The following is a 23,966-nucleotide window of genomic DNA, read 5'->3' on the forward strand; positions in this document are numbered from 1 at the left end:
GCTTCAGTACTATTGACATTGTGGGTCCATTAATTCTTTCTCTGGGGTTTGACCTCTGTAGGATGTTTAGTAGCATTCCTAGCCTCTACCCAATAGATTCCGGTAGCACAGCTCCTGGTTTCCCTGGCCCAAATGTGAGAACAAAAAAATGTCCCCAGATACTGCCAAATGTCTTCCAGTGGACAAAATCCCCCTAAGTGAGATTCACATACTTGGATGTTAACATTTACCTGGAAAATGAAGCAATCAAATTTGTGGTTGGTAAAATAGAGTTGTAGGCCAGTCTCTTGCTAGCCAAAACCAACAGCAACAGAAATAACAACAGCCGTTCCTGCCACCATGCCCATGAGGACACGGAAAGGAATATTTGCTGGATCTGAACCAAGTACTAGGTACTATCTTAGGCCCTTTATGTTATTTCATTTACATCTCCTAATTGACCCACGAAGAAGGACATTATACTTCTCATTCTTACTACCACAAGAACTGAGGTGTTATTAAGCTACCTACCTGAGGCCAAATATCTGCTCAGCAGTGCAGTTGGGATGAAACCTAGACAGATCTACCCTCCAAACCCTCCTTTTTTCTGTCTGATTCTACTGTACTTTTCAAACACTTTCTTCTGTAAGTTCTGCTACTTCTGTTAATGTAACATGATTCTAGCATGCAGAGTTGTGTTGTTTTATTTTTTTTTCAATTTTTATATATTAATAAAATTATTAGCTGTAATGCAAATGTGATATGGCTTTCTTTTTTAAAAGCACACAATACAAATTTGGGTGGAACTTCTTTAAACTACATCTCCTCTCCAAGGAATTCTAATAGAGGTTCTTTCTTGGCTAAGAGGTTGGTTCAGTCTCCTCCCCCTACTCCTGCATACCCAAACTGAAAATCACACTAATAATACTTCTCAAAGCAATTAATATTTTTCCAGCAATTAACAATGGAGACAAATATTCTCATATTATAAATACTTTAATTTCTAAATTAAAAGTCTTTCTTTCTAATAGCAAAATGGTAGATTTAAATTTAATACTTTTTATTGTTCCTTTGGAGAGACAGGTCTGATCAGCAAGCAAATGGCTAATAAGTAGACAGGAAAACTGAGGAGAGGCAACATTCTAAGCCAAGGATGTGAAAGTTTGAGATTCCTATTTCGTTGCTAAAGAATGCAGTGTATTACATTTAGCATAGACATTTAGAAAGATATTTCTAAGTAGCAAAACTAAGAATGAATGGCATATATTTTAGGAGCAGTTAATTAATGCCCATGCTCAGATTATGTAGCTGCTGTTAAGTGCAGAATACTTTAAATAAACAGAAAAAAAAGGAGATCCATAGTTAAAATTGGAAACTATAGCACTATTATGAACAGGCCATTGTGACTTTTTTTCTATAAGGATTCTGGGCTTTCTCCCAACAGTGGCTACATCAAACATTGAAATGTCTGAAACAGATGTTGCATGTTTTTTCCCCATAGTTTCCAAGGACTTTATTAGAAAAGGTAGGTAAGTGATAGGGAGTCATACCATACGTCTATCATGCATATATTGTGATGGGACTTTTGTGAACTGTTTGGGGAGGTTCCGAAAAGCCTAATCTTCAGAAATTTGTCCTATTTCTTGGAAAGAAACATATACCATATGTCACTAAATATAAAATCAGGGTATGAAGAAACATTTTGCTTTCAGGGAAACCCACTTATACTATCTCAGTTATTTGAATCAAACAAGGAAGAAAACAATAATTCGTTCATGAAGAGATTCTACAAATCTCTTGTCTTCCTGTTGGAAATTCACTGTCTATCACTTTTTTCCCCTTCTACACTCTCCAAAAAGCAGCTGATTTTTGTTTCTGGACAGATGCCATCTTACGGACCATGAACCCTGCTCTATTTTAAATGTTTGATTGTGGTTCCTTTACAGCCTTCATTTTCTGACTTGTTCTAATTAGCTTCCTGATGGTTTTATAATCCTTCCCTATCACTCCAACCATACTATCTGAGTTTCTCTGGTAGGAATTATTATTTTATTCCATGAGGGAGGCTTTCTCAGGATTTTCCTGATCTTTTCTCTGAGTGCCTAGGGGAGAAGCTGGGAGGAAGATGTGAACTCTGTCTATATTTACAGCTCTCAGGGACTTTACTCTCTCTCAGTCTCTAGCAGTTGACCAATCATCTAGCTGACGAGTGACAAATCATGGTCCGCTCTGTATTTTTATAAGTAAGTAAACTTCTATTGGGATACATCCATGCTCATTCATTAACCTATTAGCTATGTCTATTTTTGACATAGCTGAGTGGTTATGACCCAGTCTGTATGGCTTTCAAAGGTGAAAACACTTGCTGTCTGGCCCTATGAAGAAGTTTTCTGACCCTTTATCTCTTCTTCCTACTGTCCAGATGTATCTTGGTTAATTACATCACTGCTCACCTCTTGTCTCTTCCTGTCGGCACCTGACTCTCCTTAGATTTTGGGTCAGGGGCTTTCCCTGTTACTTCAGCACTACACTAAATTCAAGTTGTCAAGTTGCTGTTTGTTCATTGCTATAGACTGAATATTTGTGTCCCCTCAAAATTTATATATTAAATCCTAATGCTGGATGTAATGGTATTTTGAGGTGGGGTCTTTGGGAGGTGACTAGGTCATGATGTTGGAGCCCTCATGGGTGGGATTAGTGTCAGAGAACTCCCTTACCCCTTTCACCCATGTGATGACACAGGGAAAAGACGGCTGTCTGTGAACCAGTGAGTGGATCCTCACCAGACACTGAATCTGCCAGTGCCTTGATCTTGCACTTCCCAGCTTCCAGAACTGTGAGAAATAAATTTATGTTATTTATAAGCTGCTAAATCTATGGTATCCTGTTATGGCAGCCCAATGGACTAAGACACCCATCACGTTTTGTTTAAAGTTGGGAGTGAAGATATGTCAACTCTATATCTCTAAGTGATATTCAAAAGTCTTCATTGCTCTTCTCACTTTTTTTCACCCTCACAATTTATCTGTTAATGAACCTGGATAATTTTGCAGATTTCCCAACAGTCTGTAGCTTTTGTCTATAAGCATTACAATAATATGGTGTCTTGCTTTCTGAGAATTCCTGGCTTGGTTCCCAAACGCTGCTTTTTTTCTGGGCTTTCTTGTTCTGTTCCCCTTTTGCCTCTATCCTGTGGTATTTTGATCCCATTCCCAATTTTTCCTCAGTATGGAGTCCTGTTTAGTAAGGCAACTTAGAAGGCCCCTTTGTAGAAGCCACATGCAGTAAACTATTCCAGCTCCTTCAGCTCTTATCCTGGGACCCTGTTGGGACCCAGGAAGGTCTTGTGGCTGTTAGTGGCTTGAACCCACCCACTTTTACTTTGGGGCTTTGCAAAATATCTTGTTACCTAGTTTTGGTAAATATTGCCCATGGATTTGTAGTTTTGCTATGTACTGACTCTGTATGTTTTTATATGGATATTCAGAAGATATAAAATTATGTTTCCACAGCTGCCATCATTTTCCCTGAATTCTTGGTTCATTTCTTTGGCTAGTGAAGAATATTTGAATGTATTATGTTAGAGTGTTTGAGAAGAAGGATAATGAAATAATTTGAGTTTTATTAAGTACAGCCACATTTGGATATATACAAGATGGTTGTCACATGAAGAAACCAGATATTCATCCATTTAAAAATTGCAGTAGTGATAACTACTCCTTTAGGATCATTTTCTGTGTGTCATGTGCTTTCCATTTTCTTAATTAACCTTCGGAGACACACAGTATTTGTTTTTACCATTTTACAGATGAGGAGACTGGGACTGAAGGAGATTAAATCTGATTTGCACAAAGTAACACGCTAGTAATTGGGGAGCTGGAATTCTAACCCAGGCATGTCTAATGCCAAAGACCATGCCTTGACCACTGTACTATACTCGGCAGATGTTCAGCAAGGACTGTTTTTATTCTTTGCTCTCTTTTCCCTGAACTTCAGCCGCTGCTTTAATCCTCTCCAGTAGCTTCTAAACATATCCCCACCCCCACCCCTCAGTTGTTTCCCACCTTCCTTCATGACTGCTGACATTGATCTGACCCCTTGCTTACCTGTAAGAGTATAGAACGAGAAATGTTAAGACTTCTGTGATGAGTTCTGATTGGTCAGAGATATATGGGAATGTACTCTATTACAGTTCATATTTCAACTGTTCCACCATTGGTTCTTGCTTATTTTTTGCCCTGTTTCCGATTATTGCCTGTTACAAATCATTGTTCTGGCCACGTCCATGTATTGACCATCTGTAGTGCTGCCATTTACTTTTAGCCTTGTGTTTGCTCACACTGCCATCTATTCATGTAGGGTCCCCTCTTTGCACTGCCATTCTTTAGTGACAGATGCTTAGGATATATATACAAGATTGTTGTCTTGTATGGATGGATGCCTGCTCTGGAGAGCCTTCCCTGGTTTCCTCCAATAATGAGCGAATTTATGGTTCCTTAATGGTCCTCACACAGACATTGGAAAAGAGCTCTATCATAACATTCATCAGAGCATGTTTAAGTGAGATATTTGTGAACCTGTCTGTTCTGCTAGACTCTGAGTTTACCGAGGAGCAGGACGTATCTACTCTTTGTAAACCCAGAGCCACCACAATGCCTGGAACACAGTAGTTAGTTAAATCAGTTTTGTTAGATAAACCCAATTAGTGTCATTGACATTATATTGCAAACAATGAGGTTAATCGTGTGTGTGTGTGTGTGTGTGTGTGTGTTCTTTTTTAAAAATTATTACTATTTTTTTTAACCTGAAGTATAGTTGATACACAATGTTGCATTGGTTTCAAGTGTACAACATAAGTGATTCATCACGTCTGTATGTTATGCTGTTCATACTAGGAGTATAACTTACATTTGTCACCATGTAATGCTATGACAACACCATTGACTGCATTTCCTATGCTGCAATTTTATCCCCATGACTTATTCTTTCCATAGCTGAAAGCCTGTTATAAGACTAATTTTAACTTCTTGATTAGAAAACAAATACTTGGGCCGCCTGGGTGGCTCAGTCGGTTGAGCGTCTGACTTCGCTCAGGTCACGATCTCACAGCTTGTGAGTTCCAGCCCCGCGTCAGGCTCTGTGCTGACAGCTCGGAGCCTGGAGCCTGCTTCAGATTCTGTGCCTCCCTCTCTCTCTGCCCCAGCCCACTCACATTCTGTCTCTGTCTCTCTCAGAAATAAATAAACATTACAAAGGAAAAAGAGAAAACAAATACTTAACAATTGCACACTTATTTTGCCTTACCATTATGACATATCTAATAACATATATTCAAAACTATACCTATGTAAGCATGGCCAATCAGGCAAATAGCATGTTATTACCTAAATTTGCCATGAAATTAATCTTTTTTTCTTGCGTGGCAGTTCTCTGAGAATTATCTGAGTGTGAATTTATATATTTTCATGTAGCTCATCATGCCCAGCAAAATTAAATACTTTAACATTTGTAATCAGCTTTTCCTGTTCTTGGGTCTACTGGTTTATATTCATTTAAACAAATTGAATTGTAAAGATAAGTTAAATACAGCCTTTACAACACCGACTTCAGATTGATTTTCTTTTCTCTAATGTCACGTACTTTATCAACTTACATTTTCATCATTCATTTATTTGTTCACTCATTTAATAAATCAGATGTGTGTTGAAAGCTAATAACTGTCATCTCTGGATAGGTCTAGAATTTGTTCAAGTCAGGGTGATGGATTTTCTGGAAAACACTGTGCTTTAATTTTTAAAATCACAATGAGACAGAAATTTCAAGACATCAGGGGATACAGACTAGACCAAATAGTTTTACTATTCATTTTTTTTTTTCTGATCAAATAGTTTAAACAGTATTCACAGGTTAATTGAGCTTCTGGTTCTCTGCCTAAAAGTGACATTATTCAGTTGTCCCAGTAGGTCCAGGCTCCGGGTTATTATTATTCTTTTAATGACTGAGATTAATGAGTGAAGATGTCTTACCTTGCAGATAAGTTAAACACTTTATAGGCTTAGGGGCTCTTTTAGTAAGGGGATAGGCTTTTGACTCCTTTTTCTCAGAGTAGAAATTTTGAATGGCATTTGAATGGCATTTGAACATAATTTTTTAAACTCACGGCACTTCAGAGAAAATTCATCTCATTTGACACATAAATATAAGAGCAAATAATTTCCAGGAAACTAGAGGATCTTTGATGTTCTTCTTTCTTATTGTACTTTGCAGTCTCTAGCTTTGGAAAAAGGCACATAGACCTTAGAGAAGCTTCTTTAGGACAATAGATACTGTGTAGACAATCTGCTAATGCTCCCAGCTTCCCACAAGTAAGGAGACTTTTTTTTTTCCAGTGGGTGTTGGTTTTTCAGGCCTCAGGGAGAAGATGTTTCTTAAGGATATGTTATAGACAGGGATACAAGCCCAAATAGAGCATGGTGCTTTCTCTTAAGTAGTTTATAATCTAACCAGAATAACATACACCCAGAGATTCCAAAGCAGGGTGACACATTCTTTTGAGTCACCAATTTACTACGATAGATGGTATTATTGTTTTCAAGGCTGATACTTCTGCAAAAGACTACTTGTAGATAAAGTGCTCTCCTAGACAGTAGTAGCCTATGAGCTATAATTTGGACATACCTTTTAATCAACTTTGTTTCCTAATTTCTGTGGGAGACATAAGTTAAATTCTGATAACAAGGTAGGAAAAACTGGTAAAGACACCAAAAATGAATTTCAAAAATCTAGCTACAGGGGCAATTTGCTGTGTGAGTGAAAAGCCAAAAGTAGTCCCTAACATCATTGTATTACAGTGATCGTCATTCAGATCTTAGAGCTTTGAAGTCAGACACACAGGGATTCAATTTCTGGTTCAATATTAATTGTGTGATCTTGGATAAGTTACTTAACTGCTCTAAGTATCATTTCCTCATGTGTGTGATGCCTTGGAAATTTTTTTGAGGACTGGAAGAAATTATGATTGGAAAAGTTTATAGTATAGTGCATGGTAGGTAACAAGCCCTCAAAATATAGTTACTATCTTTATGTTGCTTCAGTAATGCCCCCAAAGCAGTTTCAAAATATTTTAAACGATTTCCAGTATTATATCTATTCAAGGAAGTATCAAAATAAAAGGAAGTGAGATAAAGGTGTTACAAAGGGATCGTGGCAGGGCACGGAGACCCCAGAAGGAATGGCTATCAATCTGATCCTCAGTCATGGCTGGCCAAATAGTCTCTTTGTCAGGATGCATCTTTTATAATGGACTCACAAGGATCAGGGGACACTTCCTACTTTGGTCTCACTTATAGTGGAGACAATGCTATTTCTGTATTACATTTCACCAGACAGAGCACTTTCCCCCCTCTTGTTTCATATCCTAGAAACAATTTGGTCATTAGTGGTTTGCATGGTGAGCACAGAAGCAGATCACAAGTAATTACATTATCTTCTGGAATTTTTTATCCAAGTTTTTAAAAGGTGCAATGACACCTCCTGAACAAGAAGAGCGTACCTTTCTGATAACCAGAGTATTCCGGGTCTCTTTCCTTTGGCCATACTGAGTAAAAACTCTTCCCAATCTTTTGTGCTTTTTCAGTTTTCTTTTTTCAGTACTCTGAATAACACCAGACTAGTTTCCTGTTACAGCTGTAACAAATTACTACAAACTTAGTGGCTTGAAACAATGTACATCTCACAGTTCTGGAGGTCAGAAGTCTGGATGGGTCTCACTGGGCTAAGATCTAGGTGTCAGCAGGGCCGTGTTTTTTCAGGAGTTTCTTGGGGACAATCTGTTTCCTGCCTTTCCCACCTTCTAGAAGCTGCCTGTATTCCTTGGTTGCTGGTTCCTTCCCATCTTCAAAGCCAGCAGAGTAACACTGCAGAAAAGTCTCTCTATTTCTCTGTCTTTGCCTCTCTGTGTCCCTTTCTCCTGCCACTTTCTTTCACTTTTAATGACCCTTGTGATTACATTTGGGCCTACCTCAATAATGCTTGATTATCTACCTCCCCCTGTCCCCTGTCAAGATTCTTCATCACCTTTGCAAAATCTCTTTTTCATGTAAGGTGACCTGTTCACATGTTCTGGGGACCAGGGGGTGGACATTTGGCCGGAGGCATTATTCTTTCTACCACAGCTACCTAGATAATCTTTCTGTGGGTTTGGTAATACTGTTGATTGCATAATGACATTTTTCACATGTAACAATGCTACAATTAGATTTCCAGACTGCTCTTTAAGCATTGATTTGGGAGAAACCTAGTCCTTTCGGCAGATTTCTGTAATAGCCCATCTTATTCCTTATGTGGCTATAACCTTAGAGGTTAATGTTCATACTGAAGTTTAAGTACTTCTTTTACTTACCAACTAGAAATCGCAGGAGGAGGTCATATATTTCAAAGATTTCCATCTGTAGGAGTGAGAATTCCTTTTCCAAATTTTAATCTTTTAAAGTTGCAAGTTTCAGTTACCTGGGAAATGCACTTGCATACAATTACTTAGTTTTTAAGGATGCTAATTCAGTAAGTTATTACTATAGCATATGTACGAGCTTCTTAAAATTTAGCAAGTACTGTAGTCTGCCTCCTCATTTAGATGTACTCATGCTTTTCACTGTCCTTTTAGGTAAGTTATACCATAATGCTTCCTTTTTGAGGGTCTTTCATATATTGATGCAATATACTGGCATGGACTTGATGAGATATAATAGGTACAGTTTTTAAAGGGTACTGTATTAAACAGCAAAATATAAGAGCAGAGTAAGCATCGCCTACCCAGGAGTGACTTCTAGATGGCATACAGGCAATATTTTATTGCATTATGTATTCATTTTATAGGTCTTGAACTCCTGAATAAATTGCAATAGCAGGGAAGCATGATCATGACAAGGTAAGAAACCTGGAAGAAAGGGCTCAGAAGAAAGAAAAGAGATAATTTTTGTGTGTGTGTTTTGGACAAGCCCTTTGAATAAATAGAGATTATCTGCATTAAGTCTTAGGCAAACATCTTTACATCATATTAGATAATTTGAAAATATGCCTGGAAAAATGATGACATTAATTTTACATTGTATTTTGAATGTCATGGTGGTAAGTGCTTTCCTTTTCATTCCTGTTCTATCCAATTAAACACTCTTAAAATTTGTAATCTTAGGCCAAGGTCTGCCTACCAAGTTAATCAAAGAAGCAGATTTTCTAGGAATCTCTTTCATGGCAGGTTAATTTTTGAAGATGTATGGCTCTATGCTGTCTTCCAGTAAATGTACTGCTTTTAGAAGTTGTACTAACTCTTCTGAGCCATTAAGCTAATGCATAATATTTTATGGATACTACATCTGAGAAATTATAACTTTGGGAACCTATTTATAATATCTACTCTTTCTTCACTAAAATAACAATTTTAAAATGATTTTGTGGTTTTCTGAGGTAACTCAAGGCTGGTGGTTGGAGAAATAATATTGATAGTAGAAAGTAGCTAATGTAGGAATTTATCTTGCTTGCTTTTCATAGACGGTGTATCCCGGTTAGTCACTATGATAATCTTACAAGGTTTGAGCTGGTAACCCCATTTTCCGGATAAGAAAATTGAGTTTCAGATAGATGCTACATTTGTTACTCTAGATTATCTTTAAAAAATAACATAAACAAGTAAATCTGTCTTCATCTGACCACATGCATACCTGCTCTCAAGTTTCTTTTCAAAATTATTTGCTCTGTCTTTTTATACAATTTTTTTAAATGTCTTTATTTATTTTTGAAGGACAGAGAGAGACAGAGCGTGAGCGGGGGAGGAGCAGAGAGAGAGGGAGACACAGAATTCGAAGCAGGCGCCAGGCTCTAAGCTGTCAGCACAGAGCCCAATGCAGGACTTGAACCCACAAACTGTGAGATCATGACCTGAGCTGAACCCGCACGCTCATCCAACTGAGCCACCCAGGCGCCCCTATTTGCTCTGTCTTATTATTAAGGGTGCTTTGCTGGAAGTATTCTAGGGTTTTTTTAAAAAATATTTTTAAATGCTTATTTATTTTTGAGAGAAAGAGAGAGAGAGAGTGTGAGCAGAGGAGGGGCAGAGAGAGAGGGAGACAGAGAATCTGAAGCAGGCGCCAGGCTCCGAGCTGTCAGCACAGAACCTGATGTGGGGATTAAACTCAGGAACCGTGAGATCATGACCTGAGCCGAAGTCAAACTGAGCCACCCAAGTGCCCCATAAATATTCCTTTTATCCCATGTTCAATGTATCAAAATTTTATCTCATTGTAATTCATGAATGTTCGTTTCCTCAGTTGCTGTAACAAAGTACCGAAAACTGGGTGGCTTAAAACAACAGAAATTTATTCTCTCCCATTTCTGGAGAAGTCTGAAATCAAGGTACTGGCAGGACCATTCTCCCGCGTTGGGGTTCTGAGTAGACTCCTCACTTGCTTCTTCCTAGTTTCTGGTCTGGCTGTCGCAGTCCTTGGCTTGCAACAGCAATACTCCAGTCTCTGTTTTGGCTGTCACACGGTATTTTCCCTGTGTGCTTGTGTGTTCGCATGACGTTCTTCTTCCTGTCCTCTTCTTCTCTTTCAACTCTTTTTATAAGGATACCAGTCATATGAGAATAAGGGCCTACCCTACTGCACTATGGCTTCATTTCAACTAATTACATTGGTAACAACCCTATTTCCAAATAAATTAATATTCTGAAGTCCTGGGGATTAGAATTGCAATGTATCTTATTTGGGGGACACAAGTCTATCCATAACACCATGTGTTGGAAAACATTTGGAAAACCATAGAGTTATTTTTGTAAATTGTGTTTTTTGGCATTATGTTCTCAGCTTTATATCAAAGGATGTCACAACTAATGATTGTAGGAAAATAATTATTGTACTTTATAAATAAGCATTTCTCCAAGTTTGTTCCAAGAAACACTAGTTTTTCAAGATGTTTTAAGAAAAAAATGGAATGTGTGGAGAACCTGGGTGCTTAGTCTGTTAAGTGGCCAACTTCGCCTCAGGTCATGATCCCATGGTTCGTGAGTTCGAGCCCTGCGTTGGGCTCTGTGTTGACAGCTCAGAGCCTGGAGCCTGCATTGGATTCTGTGTCTCCCTCTTGCTCTGCTCCTCCCCTGCTCACACTCTCTCTCTCTCTCTCAAAAATAAATAAATGTTAAAAAAATTAAAAAAAAAAGAAAAATGGAATGTATTATCAAATAATTGTGGGATATACTGAACATTATTCTACATTTTATTCACGCTTCTTGGAGACCTAGTGACCCTTAGGATGTTAAAGTCACTTGGAAGTCCTGTGTAAAATCTGTTAAACCGACCCTATGTTTCCTAAACATATTTGATGTTGGAAACTGTTATGTCACACTTGTTACTTTGTACAACCGTGTTGGAAAATGGCACATTTGGGGATCACAACATACATGCAACTGTCCCTTTTGGTTAAGAACATGGGCAGGTTGCTTAACCTTTGTATGCTTCAGTTTTCTTAGCTGAAACGTGAGAATAGTAATTCTTGTTATATCACAGAAATCTTATCATGCACAATAAGATAAAACAGGCAAAGAGTATGATCCAGTGTTCAGCCACAGAAAGAGCTCAATGCCTGTTTATCATTATTGTGATTAGTATTATGTTTAGTCAATATTTGTTCACAAGGCATTAATCCCGAGTGGTGTTGAGCTCTGTCAGACAAGAAGGCCATAATTATTAGCTTGAACACACTTTCTATATAATTTACAGAGTAAAGAGATCAGACTTTTTAAGAATTTGAATTTTTTATTCACTTTGAGAGAAAGAGAGAGAAAAAGGGGCAGAGAGAGCACGAGAGAGTGCGTGCTCTGTCAGTGAGGAGCCTTATGTGGGACTTGAACCCACGAACTGTGAGATCATGACCTGAGCCAGAATCAAGAGATGGACGCTTAACCAACTGAGCCACCCTCTCCTCCAAGAGATCATACTTTATATCCTCAAAGTGCTTAGTACTTTAACTGTTTATAACAATGTCTCAGGAAACAAAGAAAAACAGACTACCTTAGAATTGGTGTAATATGTATAGTAAGAAGGAATGTGTCGTACAGTTTAGAATTTTTGGAGAATGATAAAAATTAAGGTCTCATTAAGAATACTTGTCAGGGGAGCCTGGGTGGCTCATTTGGTTAAGTGTCTGACTTCAGCTCAAGTTATGATCTCGCAGTTCATGGGTTTGAGCCCCATGTTGGGCTCTATGGTGACAGCTTGGAGCCTGGGACCTATTTTGGATTCTGTGTCTTCTCTCTCTGCCCCTCCCCTGCTAGTGCTCTGTCTCTAAATGTCTCTCAAAAATGAATAAATGTTAAAAAAAAAGAATACTAGTCATTTTATTGTGCTATTAATAAAATGATGCCACAGGAGCAGTTGAAATATATAAGGCTGAGGGAACTTGAAGTAAAAACCCCTGATAGTTATGCTTTGGATTCTTATGACTTTTCTCCTATCGACTTGTATGTCAGGCGCTCAGTTGACAGTTTTGTTTGTTTGTTTGTTTGTTTGTTTTTCCTATTTATCAGGTACTCTATTCTATCATTTATTCTAACCACTTGCTGTTTTAAAATACACTATAAACTAGAAGACTGATAATGAAGGTTATTCAGTTGTTTCTAAATTAATAAGATTGCTGAAAGCTTTTTTCCCCATGCAGATTCATTTTGGTTTGTGTGTGTGTGTGTGTGTGTGTGTGTGTGTGTGTGTGTACGTACGTATGTGTGTACATACATACATATATATATATTTTTTTCTTTTTTTTAGAGGGAGAGAGAGTGCCAGCAGGAGAGAGGGGCAAAGGGAGAAAGAGAGAGAATCTTAAGTAGGTTCCATGCTCAGCATGGAGCTGATGTAGGGCTCAATCCCACGACACTGGGATCATGAGGCAAACCAAAATTAAGTTGGATGCTTAACCAACTGAGCCACCCAGGTGCCCCCTGTTTGTTTTTAAAGTAATTTATTTATTTGTAAGTTTATAAAATTTAGTGCTTAATAATTGTTTTCTTTAATTGACTCACAGAATTCCTGAAAATTGAACAACTAGGTTCTCAGCATGCCACACATGTTGATATTTTTTAATATAATTGTTTTTTTTTGCTTTTATTTTTATTTTTATTTTTTTCAATATATGAAATTTATTGTCAAATTGGTTTCCATATAACACCCATTGCTCATCCCAAAAGGTGCCCTCCTCAATACCCATCACCCCCCCCACCTCCCATCAACCCTCAGTTTGTTCTCAGTTTTAACAAGTCTCTTATGCTTTGGCTCTCTCCCGCTCTAACCTCTTTTTTTATTTTTTTCCTTCCCCTCCCCCATGGGTTTCTGTTAAGTTTCTCAGGATCCACCTAAGAGTGAAAACATATGGTATCTGTCTTTCTCTGTATGGCTTATTTCACTTAGCATAACACTCTCCAGTTCCATCCACGTTGCTACAAAAGGCCATATTTCATTCTTTCTCATTGCCACGTAGTACTCCGTTGTGTATATAAACCACAATTTCTTTATCCATTCATCAGTTGATGGACATTTAGGCTCTTTCCATAATTTGGCTATTGTTGAGAGTGCTGCTATAAACATTGGGGTACAAGTGCCCCTCTGCATCAGCACTCCTGTATCCCTTGGGTAAATTCCTAGCAGTGCTATTGCTGGGTCATAGGGTAGGTCTATTTTTAATTTTTTGAAGAACCTCCACACTGCTTTCCAGAGCGGCTGCACCAATTTGCATTCCCACCAACAGTGCAAGAGGGTTCCTGTTTCTCAATATTTTTAAATATAATTATTAATATTTTATAACTATTTTATTTTTTTTAAGTTTTAAATCCAGTGTAGTTAACATACCGTGCTGCATTAGTTTCCGGTGTACAAGACAGTGATTCAACACTTCTGCGTACCCAGTTCTCATCAAGACACCCTGCACATTCTTGAACACATTTTCCCACATATTCAAATTGCTGGCTCAGTGACTTGTCTCCACTTGGTAAAATGTTCCTGTGTTATGTAATAACTTCACCGTTATTTCTTAGTGTCAGAAGGCCTCTCTTTCCCCATCACTTTCTCCAAATGGGTGCTGAGCTGGCCACCGCCCTGCCTTTACAGCTAGACCACTTGAGTCAGAACCTTGTCTTCCTGCCCAGGAAAGGGTGTGAACTGCTACCCCAGTGCGGCCTTGTCAATGCAGTGCAGTTGCAGACAATGCGTGGGGTCCCCTGTGGGTAGATACAAATGTCACTTTATTCAGTGTCGGTCATTTTACTTATAAAGATCGTAATGCTTTAGCATTACGTAATGCATTTAGAGATGCATTAGCATCTCTAACGATGGTTAGAGATTTTCCGTTCAGGTCTTTTTTTTTTTTTTTAACTTTTTTTAATGTTTATTTATTTTTGAGACAGAGACAGAGCATGAACGGGGGAGGGTCAGAGAGAGAGGGAGACACAGAATCCGAAGCAGGCTCCAGGCTCTGAGCTGTCAGCACAGAACCCGACTCGGGGCGCGAACTCACAAATCGTGAGATCGTGACCTGAGCCAAAATCAGAGGCTCAACTGACTGAGCCACCCAGGCGCCCCATCATTTCAGGTCTTTCTGATTCAAACATATTCACACTAATTTCTCCATTGTTAAATATATGAAACCCTGCCTTGCTGTTTGTGTATATGTCATTTGAGGGGATTATTTTTTGTTTCTTTTTGTTTTCTGTTAACAAAGAATTATAGTTAAATGCAACATATGTATCAGGTATATATTATCAATTTTCAAGGAGTTCGTAGAACATAGAATGTATAGGGAGAATGAAAATATGTAACAGATTTCCTTTTTGGTTAATACTTGGGGATCATTTAGTGAGTCAAGGTTATAGTTTTAACAACTACTTTGTGCTTATATTTAGAAATATGAATTAGTATTTGATATACTGCCAAGTAAAATCACTAGTCTGTGCCAGTACTTTATATACAATGTTTCATTTCATCTTTTATTGGCCGTGTTAGTTTGGCTTTATTATCCCCTGTATTGTAGATAATGAAGTCAAGGCTTGCGGATTTAACTTGTCCTTCACAGTGGATAGATGACAGGGCTGGGATTCGGTCTCAACATTGCCTGAAACCTCAGTGTGTGTGTTTCCTACTCTACTGTTCTACTTCTGATGACACAAGGGTAAAAAAAAAATAAAACAATCAGAGAAGAGGTGAGACCAGAATAACTTTTGAAGCAAGAGAATTTGTTAGGCAGTGAGTAGGACATCCCTTGTGGGTGGAGAGTGGGGTATGGAATAGAAAATCAGCAAGTCAGAGACCTAGGGTTGTTTGTAGAACTTGGGCAGCATATTACAATTATAATGATGGAATTTTATCAGAGAGAAATTTAGGTAGTGTTATCTTCATAACAGACTGGAATGTTTAAACTTCTTTCAGTAGGTGATGGAGAATTGGTCCAGGCTGATGGAATGTCATGATCAAAGTGTTGAATTAAAAAAAAAAAAAGTAATATGATGACTATATCAGGGTCATTGAAAAGAGGTAGTCTTTGAAGCATTAAAATGAATAAGGAGTTTGTTGTAACAAATGAGATGAGAATGATGAAAACCTAAACTCGGTTAATAAGTTAGTAGGAGATTTTTTGAAGGCAGTATCCTTTGAACTTGGTTGAGAATGAGAGAGATGACTGAACAAAGGGTGTTGAATTTTTTTTTTTTTTTTTTTAGAGACAGAGTGGGTGCACAATGGGGGAGGGTCAGAGGGAGAGAGAGAGAGAATTTTAAACAGGCTCCAAGCTCAGCACAGAGACAGACACGGGCTCAATCCCACGGCCCTGGGATCATGACCTGAGCCTAAATGAAGAGTTGAACGCTCAACCGACTGAGCCACCCAGGTGCCCCTGAAATTTGTGTTTTAAATACTTAGAAGGATTGTGATAATATTGATTGAAATAAGGGCAATATAAAGCAATGTAAACCTTTTATGAGGAAGAAAAAGTAATGCATTTAGAAAATTGTGGGTTGATAGTTGGAATATGAAATGCATATGTCTAGAGGGCCATATGAGACAAATGGAACCGAACTCAAGTGTTGGCTGAAGATTAAGGAGAAAAATTAGATAGTCATCTATATATATTTAACATCCAAGATTTGTGTTCTTATATTTATTTAGTTGTTATGCTTAATTCAAACATTTAAATACCCAACTTGAGCTCTTAAAATTAACCTGAGAACAGAAACATTTGTAAATACAATATGTAAATTTAAGAATAAAAATAATGTGACAAGAAGCACAGATGGGATCTTCTTCACTAGAATCATAAATATGTTTTTTTTTCAAAAATTATACTTCAATTTTTTTTGGTTAAAGCTGTCATTCCCATAGATATTTATGCTCCTACATCCTTTTCTTAGGTTTGATATTTTATAGATCATGTTTGTCTTAAGAGCAGAGCCATATCTCTCAATGCATGAGATTATGTTTCGAATTGAATATCCCAGCTATACTTAACTCACGAAAGATAGGTGTTATATACTTTGAGTACTGTGCTGACTCCCAAAAACTTGTCCCTTTTTTACCTTAACCTGAGAACTGAAAATCACTGTATATTCACCTCCTCATTCTTGGATGCCGTTCTAGTGTGAGAGGAAGAAGCCAGGGTCCGATGAAGAAAGCAGAAATGTCTCAATCTATAGGAGACATGATACATTTTTTTTATTAGCTGTAACTCTACCAAGAAGTGCAAAATTTAAATGTTGATTTCAAAGAAAGAAGGGCTGCTAAAATGTCATGCCAGTCTTCTGGCATGGCCACTCCTTTTTTCTAACTCTTGTTCAATTCCCTCCAACCATACCTTGTTACAAGAATGGGTCAGAGAAGGGCATCTGGTCAGTTAGTTGAGCATCCAGTTTTGGCTCAGATCATGATCTCTTGGTTCATGAGTTCGAGCCCCGCATCGGGCTCTGTGCTGACAGCTCGGAGCCTGGGGCCTGCTTCAGATTCTTTGACTCCCTTTCTCTCTGCCCCTCCCCCACTCGTAATCTGACTCTCTCTCTCTCTCTCTCTCTCTCTCTCAAAAATAAACATAAAAAAAAAAAAAGGATGGGCCAGATTATAAAGACATGCTTTGGGATGATAAAACTGTCTTACTGCTTATTATCTGGAAGAAACCAGGCAGATCCTTCAAATACTCATAGCTAGAGGGATGATTGATCAGTTGACCCCCAAATTAACCTGACTGCCCTTCGAAAACTTCCTAGTTTTTTCCTTGGATTAGGATAAAACTGGGGAACACCCTCTTCTTGGTGTGTAGTGCTGTTTGAGTAGAAGAGATCCTGAGAAGAAAATAGAAGAAAATTAGAAAAGTGGGACACTAAGCAGCTGTGACCACACTTTCTTTTACTCTTCTGTAATTGTAAAGACCTGGCTGATCAGATCTTCCACCCTGAAGAGGAGCCCATTTTGCAAGTGATTTTGTTGTTTGAACCTAAGACCATGTATGAGCATTTTAAATCCTTTTTCTATTGTTGTTTCTGTTGGAACAAAAGCTGGTATGTTTGGACATGAATATTAGATCTCCAGAAGGTAGAAATTCAGATCTAAATTAAGAAGCCTCATGAATTTTAAATTTAGAAAAATAAAATTGCAGTTATCTACTTTGAACTATAAATTTTTTAGGCTTTTCAAAGCAGCTTCGTCCGAAGAAACCCAAAATATTTTACTTCAAACGTTGCCGACTGAAGGTGAACTGTGATTATTAAGAAACAAGAGAGGCATTTAGCAGTCGAAAGTCTGACCTAAATTCTTCTCAACATTTCAGGCAATGTTGAAAGTGAGATTGCTTGACAAGGTTCATTACTTTTATGTGACTTCAAACATGAAATTAAGTGTGAAATGATAGAATGTCGAATGAGTGTGAGTTAGGAGGTTTCTTGAAATGCAAAACATGAGGATTTTATCAATTAGATACCCGTTTCTGTATCACCTTATTCCCCTGGGTGTCTGTCTGTCAAACGGGCCAGCTCTTGAGGGCATTCAGCTTATTTCCTCTTCTGGATCCTGTCTCCTCAGGCTGGAGGCAAAATTTAGATCTTACTCAAGGACATGCTGATGTTCCTGGAGAAACTCTATACAGGGTTTGTACAATTAGTGTCCCATTAAAGAATGATGTATAGACTATAATACAAAAAGATAAAATGTCATACTTATTTGTCCTGTTGGCAAAGTCAGGCTCATATAGACATTGTTTGTGTCACTAGGCAAAGTTTTCTCATTGGTAATTTAAAATTTGTGTACTTATGACCTTTCCAAAGATACAGAAACAAGACATGAAATACAATATAATGAGAACACAGCACAGAATTTAATGTCTGGATTTAAGGACAGTTAAATATTAGGAGGGAAAAAAAAAACCTTTCTCTTTTGGCCTTCTAAGGAAAAAATTTCAATATATGACATTTCATAGATGACCATTTCTTTTCAAAATGTAGATATCTTGTATTAAAATGGACACAACTTATTTTTCAATGTCAATAAAATGATTTCTATTTTAGAGATTAGTCATTTGAACTCTGATATTCTCCGAAGACATTGAATCTATGAGATGGGGGTATACCTCAGTTTTGCGGGGACTGAATAATGCAGTATCGGGGGCAGGCAGCTTTCCTGAAAGAATACAAAATAAATTATGAGTACAAAACTAGGTACAAAAATGAATCTATCTTTCACACGAGAAAATAAATTACAACAAACCGCACATTTAAAAAAGGTGACAAATGACAAAAAACATTTCAAAGTCCATAAAAATGACATACTTCTATAGATTCCTTTTTTTCCCCCACTACATTTTATGGCTGTGTACTCTTAGTGTCTATTACGGGCTGAATTCTGTTCCCCCAAAATTCTTTTGTTGAGATTTTCACCCCACATATCTTAGAATGAAGACAGGGCCTTTTAGAGATAAGTAAGTTAAAATGAGGCCTTTAGGGTAGACCTTCATCCAATCAGATTGATATCCTTGTAAGAAGAAGAAGGACACTCAAAGGGACACCAGACATACGTGCTCACAGAAGAGACTGTGTGAGGACGCCGTGAGAAGGTAGCCATCTGTAAGCCAAGGAGAGAGGCCTGAGGAGAAATTAAACCTTGAGTTTGGACTTAGAGACTCCCAAACTGTGAGAAGATAAATTTCTGTTGTTTAAGCCCCCAGACTGTGATATTTTGTTATGGCAGCCCTAGAAAAGAAATATGGTGCTTCTACCTTCTACCTGTGAGAAGGATTTTACAATATTTTTATAGGAAAAAATAGATAATCCAGGTGTTTTCTTGTGTGATTGAAATATATTTTTTCATTATTGGGATGCATAAAGCATGTGACTTTACATGCAGATGTACTGACTTTATGGCTAGCAAATGGAGTCATTGTGATGAATTCTGTTTTGCTCAACTCCAATCCCTCATGCATTCATAATTGCCCATGCTGCATTGTTGAATATGTTCATAAGAGATATCTTGAGCTTTAACCGTGTGTTGAGAAATTTTCTATTTTCAATTACACATTGAAGTGTTTGAAAAATGAAAAAAAAAATTCCCACAGATTAGCTTTTAGCTCATTCATTTCCAATCTTGTTTCTCTTTCACTGACCACACACTTTTTAAATTTTTTTCTTTACATTCATTTATTTTTGAGAGACAGAGCACAAGTTGGGGAGGGGCAGAGAGAGAAGGAGTCACAGAATCTGAAGCAGGCTCCAGGCTCCGAGCTGACAGCATAGAGCCCGACGCGGGGCTCGAACTCACAAACCGTGAGATCATGACCTGATCCGAAGTTGGACGTTCAACCGACTGAGCCACCCAGGCGCCCCTGACCACTAGTGTTGGGTGCAAAGGACACATTTATATCAGTGTATAATCTTCAGTCTCTGCCTTTGTGTTTCAGAGCTAAATAAGTTTTCCTAGTGAACAGGAGTGTTTTTGGAAGTCATTTGTACAGTGGGATGGCTAATGTAATGGAAGCTATTTAAGATCATTTCAATATATCCGACTACATGTATTCCCAATTCATCTTCCCCTTAGCCAGTCCTGAAATGTTTCCAAACACCCCAGTGCCAGCTGCCATAAGAAATCGCCATGGGAAAAGACAGCAATTATGATCAATGTCACAGGAAATATATTTTGCAAATTTTATGAAAATTTAAATGTAAACACATGGCTAAGGCCACTCCTCAGACCTGGGAAACAGCCTTGAAGCTTAAACTTTATTCACAACTGGGTAGATTGGCTTCTGAGACTCAATAGGTTTGCCTGAATTCACACAGTAGTTAATGGGAACACTGTCATATGTCTCTTTCTCTATACAGTTTTTTTCTCTTTACTTGGCAAAGCAGAGATTTATGCATTTTTGTTCTTTCTGGCATATTTAAATGTCATATGACAGTTAATTTCAATTAAATAGTAATTAAATACTGATATTCTGTTGAGGACTGTAATGCCAAGAGGAAATTGTCTTGGAATATTTGCATTAATAGATTATTGTTTACATTACTCTGTTGCGCTAAGGCCTGTGCTTAAAAGAGAAAATAAGCATTTGAAGTTGAAAGGCTTAAATTCAGAGATACTAAAATGAAAAATCAAATTGCAGCATGACTAAAATCTAAGAAGTTAAAAAAAGTGACTGAGTTGTCCTTTAATCTGTTGCTGTTCTCCAGCTACTTATCTTTTTCCTGTATACGTAGTCATTCAAATGCCAGGTTTATTTTGCCTTTCTGAATTCAGTGTTCATCTTAGAATATAGATTTTTATTCTAAAATTTAGAATTTTTTAAGAGTGTAGAAGCTGAAATAAATTGGGGAATCTTTGTTGGACTACTTTATGCTTCATCATAGATTTATGTTTGCGGAACTTCATAAAATTTGTATAAAATTATTTGTATAAAATTATTTGTATAAAATTTGTATAAAATTATTTGGGGAGACCTATGTTACTCTTGATAATGTAAGAAACAAAATTTATTTATTCAGTGTCATGATAAGGTTGTAGTTTCTGGGTGGAGCAGTGTAGGGATGGACATAAGAAGGGATGCCTAAGTAGAATAGTAATTGCTGCCACTTATTTAAGATTTAGTATGACCTTGGGGCGTCTGGGTGGCTAAGTCAGTGGGGTTGAGCGTCTGACTCTTGACGTCACCTCAGGTCATGTTCTCACGGTTTGTGTGTTTGAGCCCTGCATCAGGCTCTGAGGTGACGATGCGGAGCCTGCTTGGAATTCTCTTTCTCCTTCTCTCTCTGTTCCTCCCCCACTTGTGCTCTCTCTCTCTCCCTCCCCCCACAAATAAATAAACTTAAAAAAAAAAAAAGATTTAGTATGGCCTCTGTCCAGTGTTAACATTCTGCATGTATTAACCTATTTAGTCTTTAATAAAACTATAACGTAAGCGTTATTTCCATTTCCATTTTATAGATGAGTAGACCAAGGCTCAAAGATGTAAAATAACTCAGAGAAAGGCGACTTAAACTCAGATATTTCTACTTCACAGCCCATGTGCCTAACCACTGGATTATACTGCTGTTTTATCTTTGAGTGAGTCATTGCCAGCTGTAGAAAGATGCACACCAAGGAAACACACTAAACACAAGCAAGGCTGAAAAAGCTCTATTCATTCCAGAGAGTTCTTTAAAAAAAAAAAATTAATGTTTTTATTTTACTTTTGAGAGAGGCAGAGAGACAGAGAGAGTGGGGGGGGGCGGGGGGGGGGCAGAGAGAGACACACACACAGAATCCGAAGCAGGCTCCAGGCTCCGAGCTGTCAGCACAGAGCCCGACATGGGGCTCGAACTCACTGACCATGAGATCATGACCTGAGCTGAAGTTGGACGCTCAACCAACTGAGCTACCCAGGCACCCCTCATTCCAGAGAGCTCTAAAGAATTCTTGCTTCTGATATGGTGCCTAGAGGAAAAGTACTGAAACTGGGCATCATCGCCTTGTTGGAGAGCAGTCCATGCCATTCACCTACTGCATGTCCCCATTTGCCAAACTGTATCTTAAGAAACTCATGATCAAAACAAAATATCATGGAATTTATCCATTGAACTAAAATAAAATAGTCATATGTGAATTCCCATGAGATTGATTGAGCTGGCAGAGTTGAAGGTCCTCAAAGAACTGCTTTTGATGCCTTTTCTTTTTTTTTTTTTCTCCTCCCGTGAGAGCATGGTAACAGCCTGCTAGAAGAGATGGAAACTGAGAGACAGGAACAGGAGTCTGACCCGACCTCACTATCTGAATGAAGCAGTGAGAAAGTGGATGAAACCCCATGCTTTGAAACATTTTTGAATGTCTTCCATCTGATTCATACATTTAGTAGTTGTTATTTGGCAGGCACTACAGACCATTATTTTAAGACTTGAAGCAACTTTACAGAAACTTATTATCAGAAATTAAATAAGACTGAGCAAAACTTAAGCCTATCTTCTTCTAGGGATAAAATAATGCAGATTTATTTGAATAGAAACAGACAGTTAAAGTATCGGTCACACAATTTGAAAATGTACTATGATGAGTTGAGTTGATAGTAACAGGAAACTGTCAGGGTGCCTGGGTGCTTCAGCTGGTTAAGTGTCTGACTTGAGCTCACGTCATGATCTCGCAGTTTGTGAGTTCAAGCCCTGCGTGGGGCTCTGTGCTGACAGCTTTGAGCCTGGAGCCCCTCTCTCTCTGCCCCTCCACCACTCATGCTCTGTCTCTCTCAAAAATAAATAAATAAATAAATAAATAAATAAATAAATAAATAAACAAACAAACAAACATTTAAAAAGTAGTAAACTGTCTAGTTTCTAAGTAATGTGAGGTCTCTTTTTATCACAGAAAAAAATGCTGGATGAAAGAGTGATAGAGTGAAATTCAGAGTTGTTTCAGAGGACATTTAAAAATGTGATGATTTGGCTTACCTACAAAAATATATTTATTTTCAGTGCCATCTAGAGTAGATGCTCTGTAAAAGATTTATCCCATCCACAGTTAGAGGGAGATAAACATAGCCCCACTTATGCTTGGACCTGTTTCTTCTGTTGTGTGATTAATGCTATTGAATGTTACTTGCATCCTTATTTGGACTTGTTTGCTCTTTTTTTTTTTTTTTCCAATATATGAAATTTATTGTCAAATTGGTTTCCATACAACACCCAGTGCTCATCCCAAAAGGTGCCCTCCTCAATACCCATCCCCCACCCTCCCCTCCCTCCCACCCCCCATCAACCCTAAGTTTGTTCTCAGTTTTTAAGAGTCTCTTATGCTTTGGCTCTCTCCCACTCTAACCTCTTTTTTTTTTTTTTCCTTCCCCTCCCCCATGGGTTTCTGTTAAGCTTCTCAGGATCCACATAAGAGTGAAAACATATGGTATCTGTCTTTCTCTGTATGGCTTATTTCACTTAGCATCACACTCTCCAGTTCCATCCACGTTGCTACAAAGGGCCATATTTCATTCTTTCTCATTGCCACATAGTATTCCATTGTGTTTGCTCTTTTTCATTTCGGGAGGGAACTTGCAATATTTAATAGGATATGTTCTACCAATTTTACTTTCTCCTCAAGTCCCCAAGCTATATACTCATTTCTTTATTGGTTGTTCTTTATCCCGCTGGGGGACCATCCCATGTGAATTGTACTAGCCTTTTCTGTCATTTAAAAATGGCCATTGATCTTTCCTTAAACCCTTGCCCAGGGCCACTCTTTCACCTCTGACTCTGATCCCTTTCCCTTCTGCCTCCTCTGCGATCTACTTAGATCCCCAGTCTCTCCCTGATCCACTGGCTCTTTTGCCTCCACTAGCATCTCAACTAAAATTTCCACATCCCAACAAAAACTTCTTTCAGTATTACTTCTATCTGAGTGGTCTCTCTTCACTGATGCTTCTCTTATTCCCTTCACTTGCAAAATATTGCCTGAATTCTTTCACTGGTC

The 23,966-nt window shown here is 38.1% G+C and overlaps 1 protein-coding gene across 3 annotated transcripts in view; it reads left to right on the plus strand.

The window, feature by feature from the left end:
- The window catches only part of KCTD8 (potassium channel tetramerization domain containing 8), a 254,926-nt gene that overhangs the window by 38,373 nt on the left and 192,587 nt on the right, over positions 1 to 23,966 (plus strand). The window contains exon 2 of one of the 3 annotated variants that reach the window (XM_058722716.1): positions 8,854 to 8,908. The exons of the other annotated variants lie outside the window; for them this stretch is intronic. Within the exon in view, the coding sequence (XP_058578699.1) occupies positions 8,854 to 8,882 (29 nt within the window). The 3' untranslated portion in view covers positions 8,883 to 8,908. Of the gene's footprint in view, positions 1 to 8,853; positions 8,909 to 23,966 lie in introns of those variants that run through there. 3 annotated transcript variants of the gene reach the window in all.

The sequence above is a fragment of the Neofelis nebulosa genome, chromosome 3 (assembly GCF_028018385.1).
Source record: "Neofelis nebulosa isolate mNeoNeb1 chromosome 3, mNeoNeb1.pri, whole genome shotgun sequence".
NCBI classification, from domain to species: domain Eukaryota; kingdom Metazoa; phylum Chordata; class Mammalia; order Carnivora; family Felidae; genus Neofelis; species Neofelis nebulosa.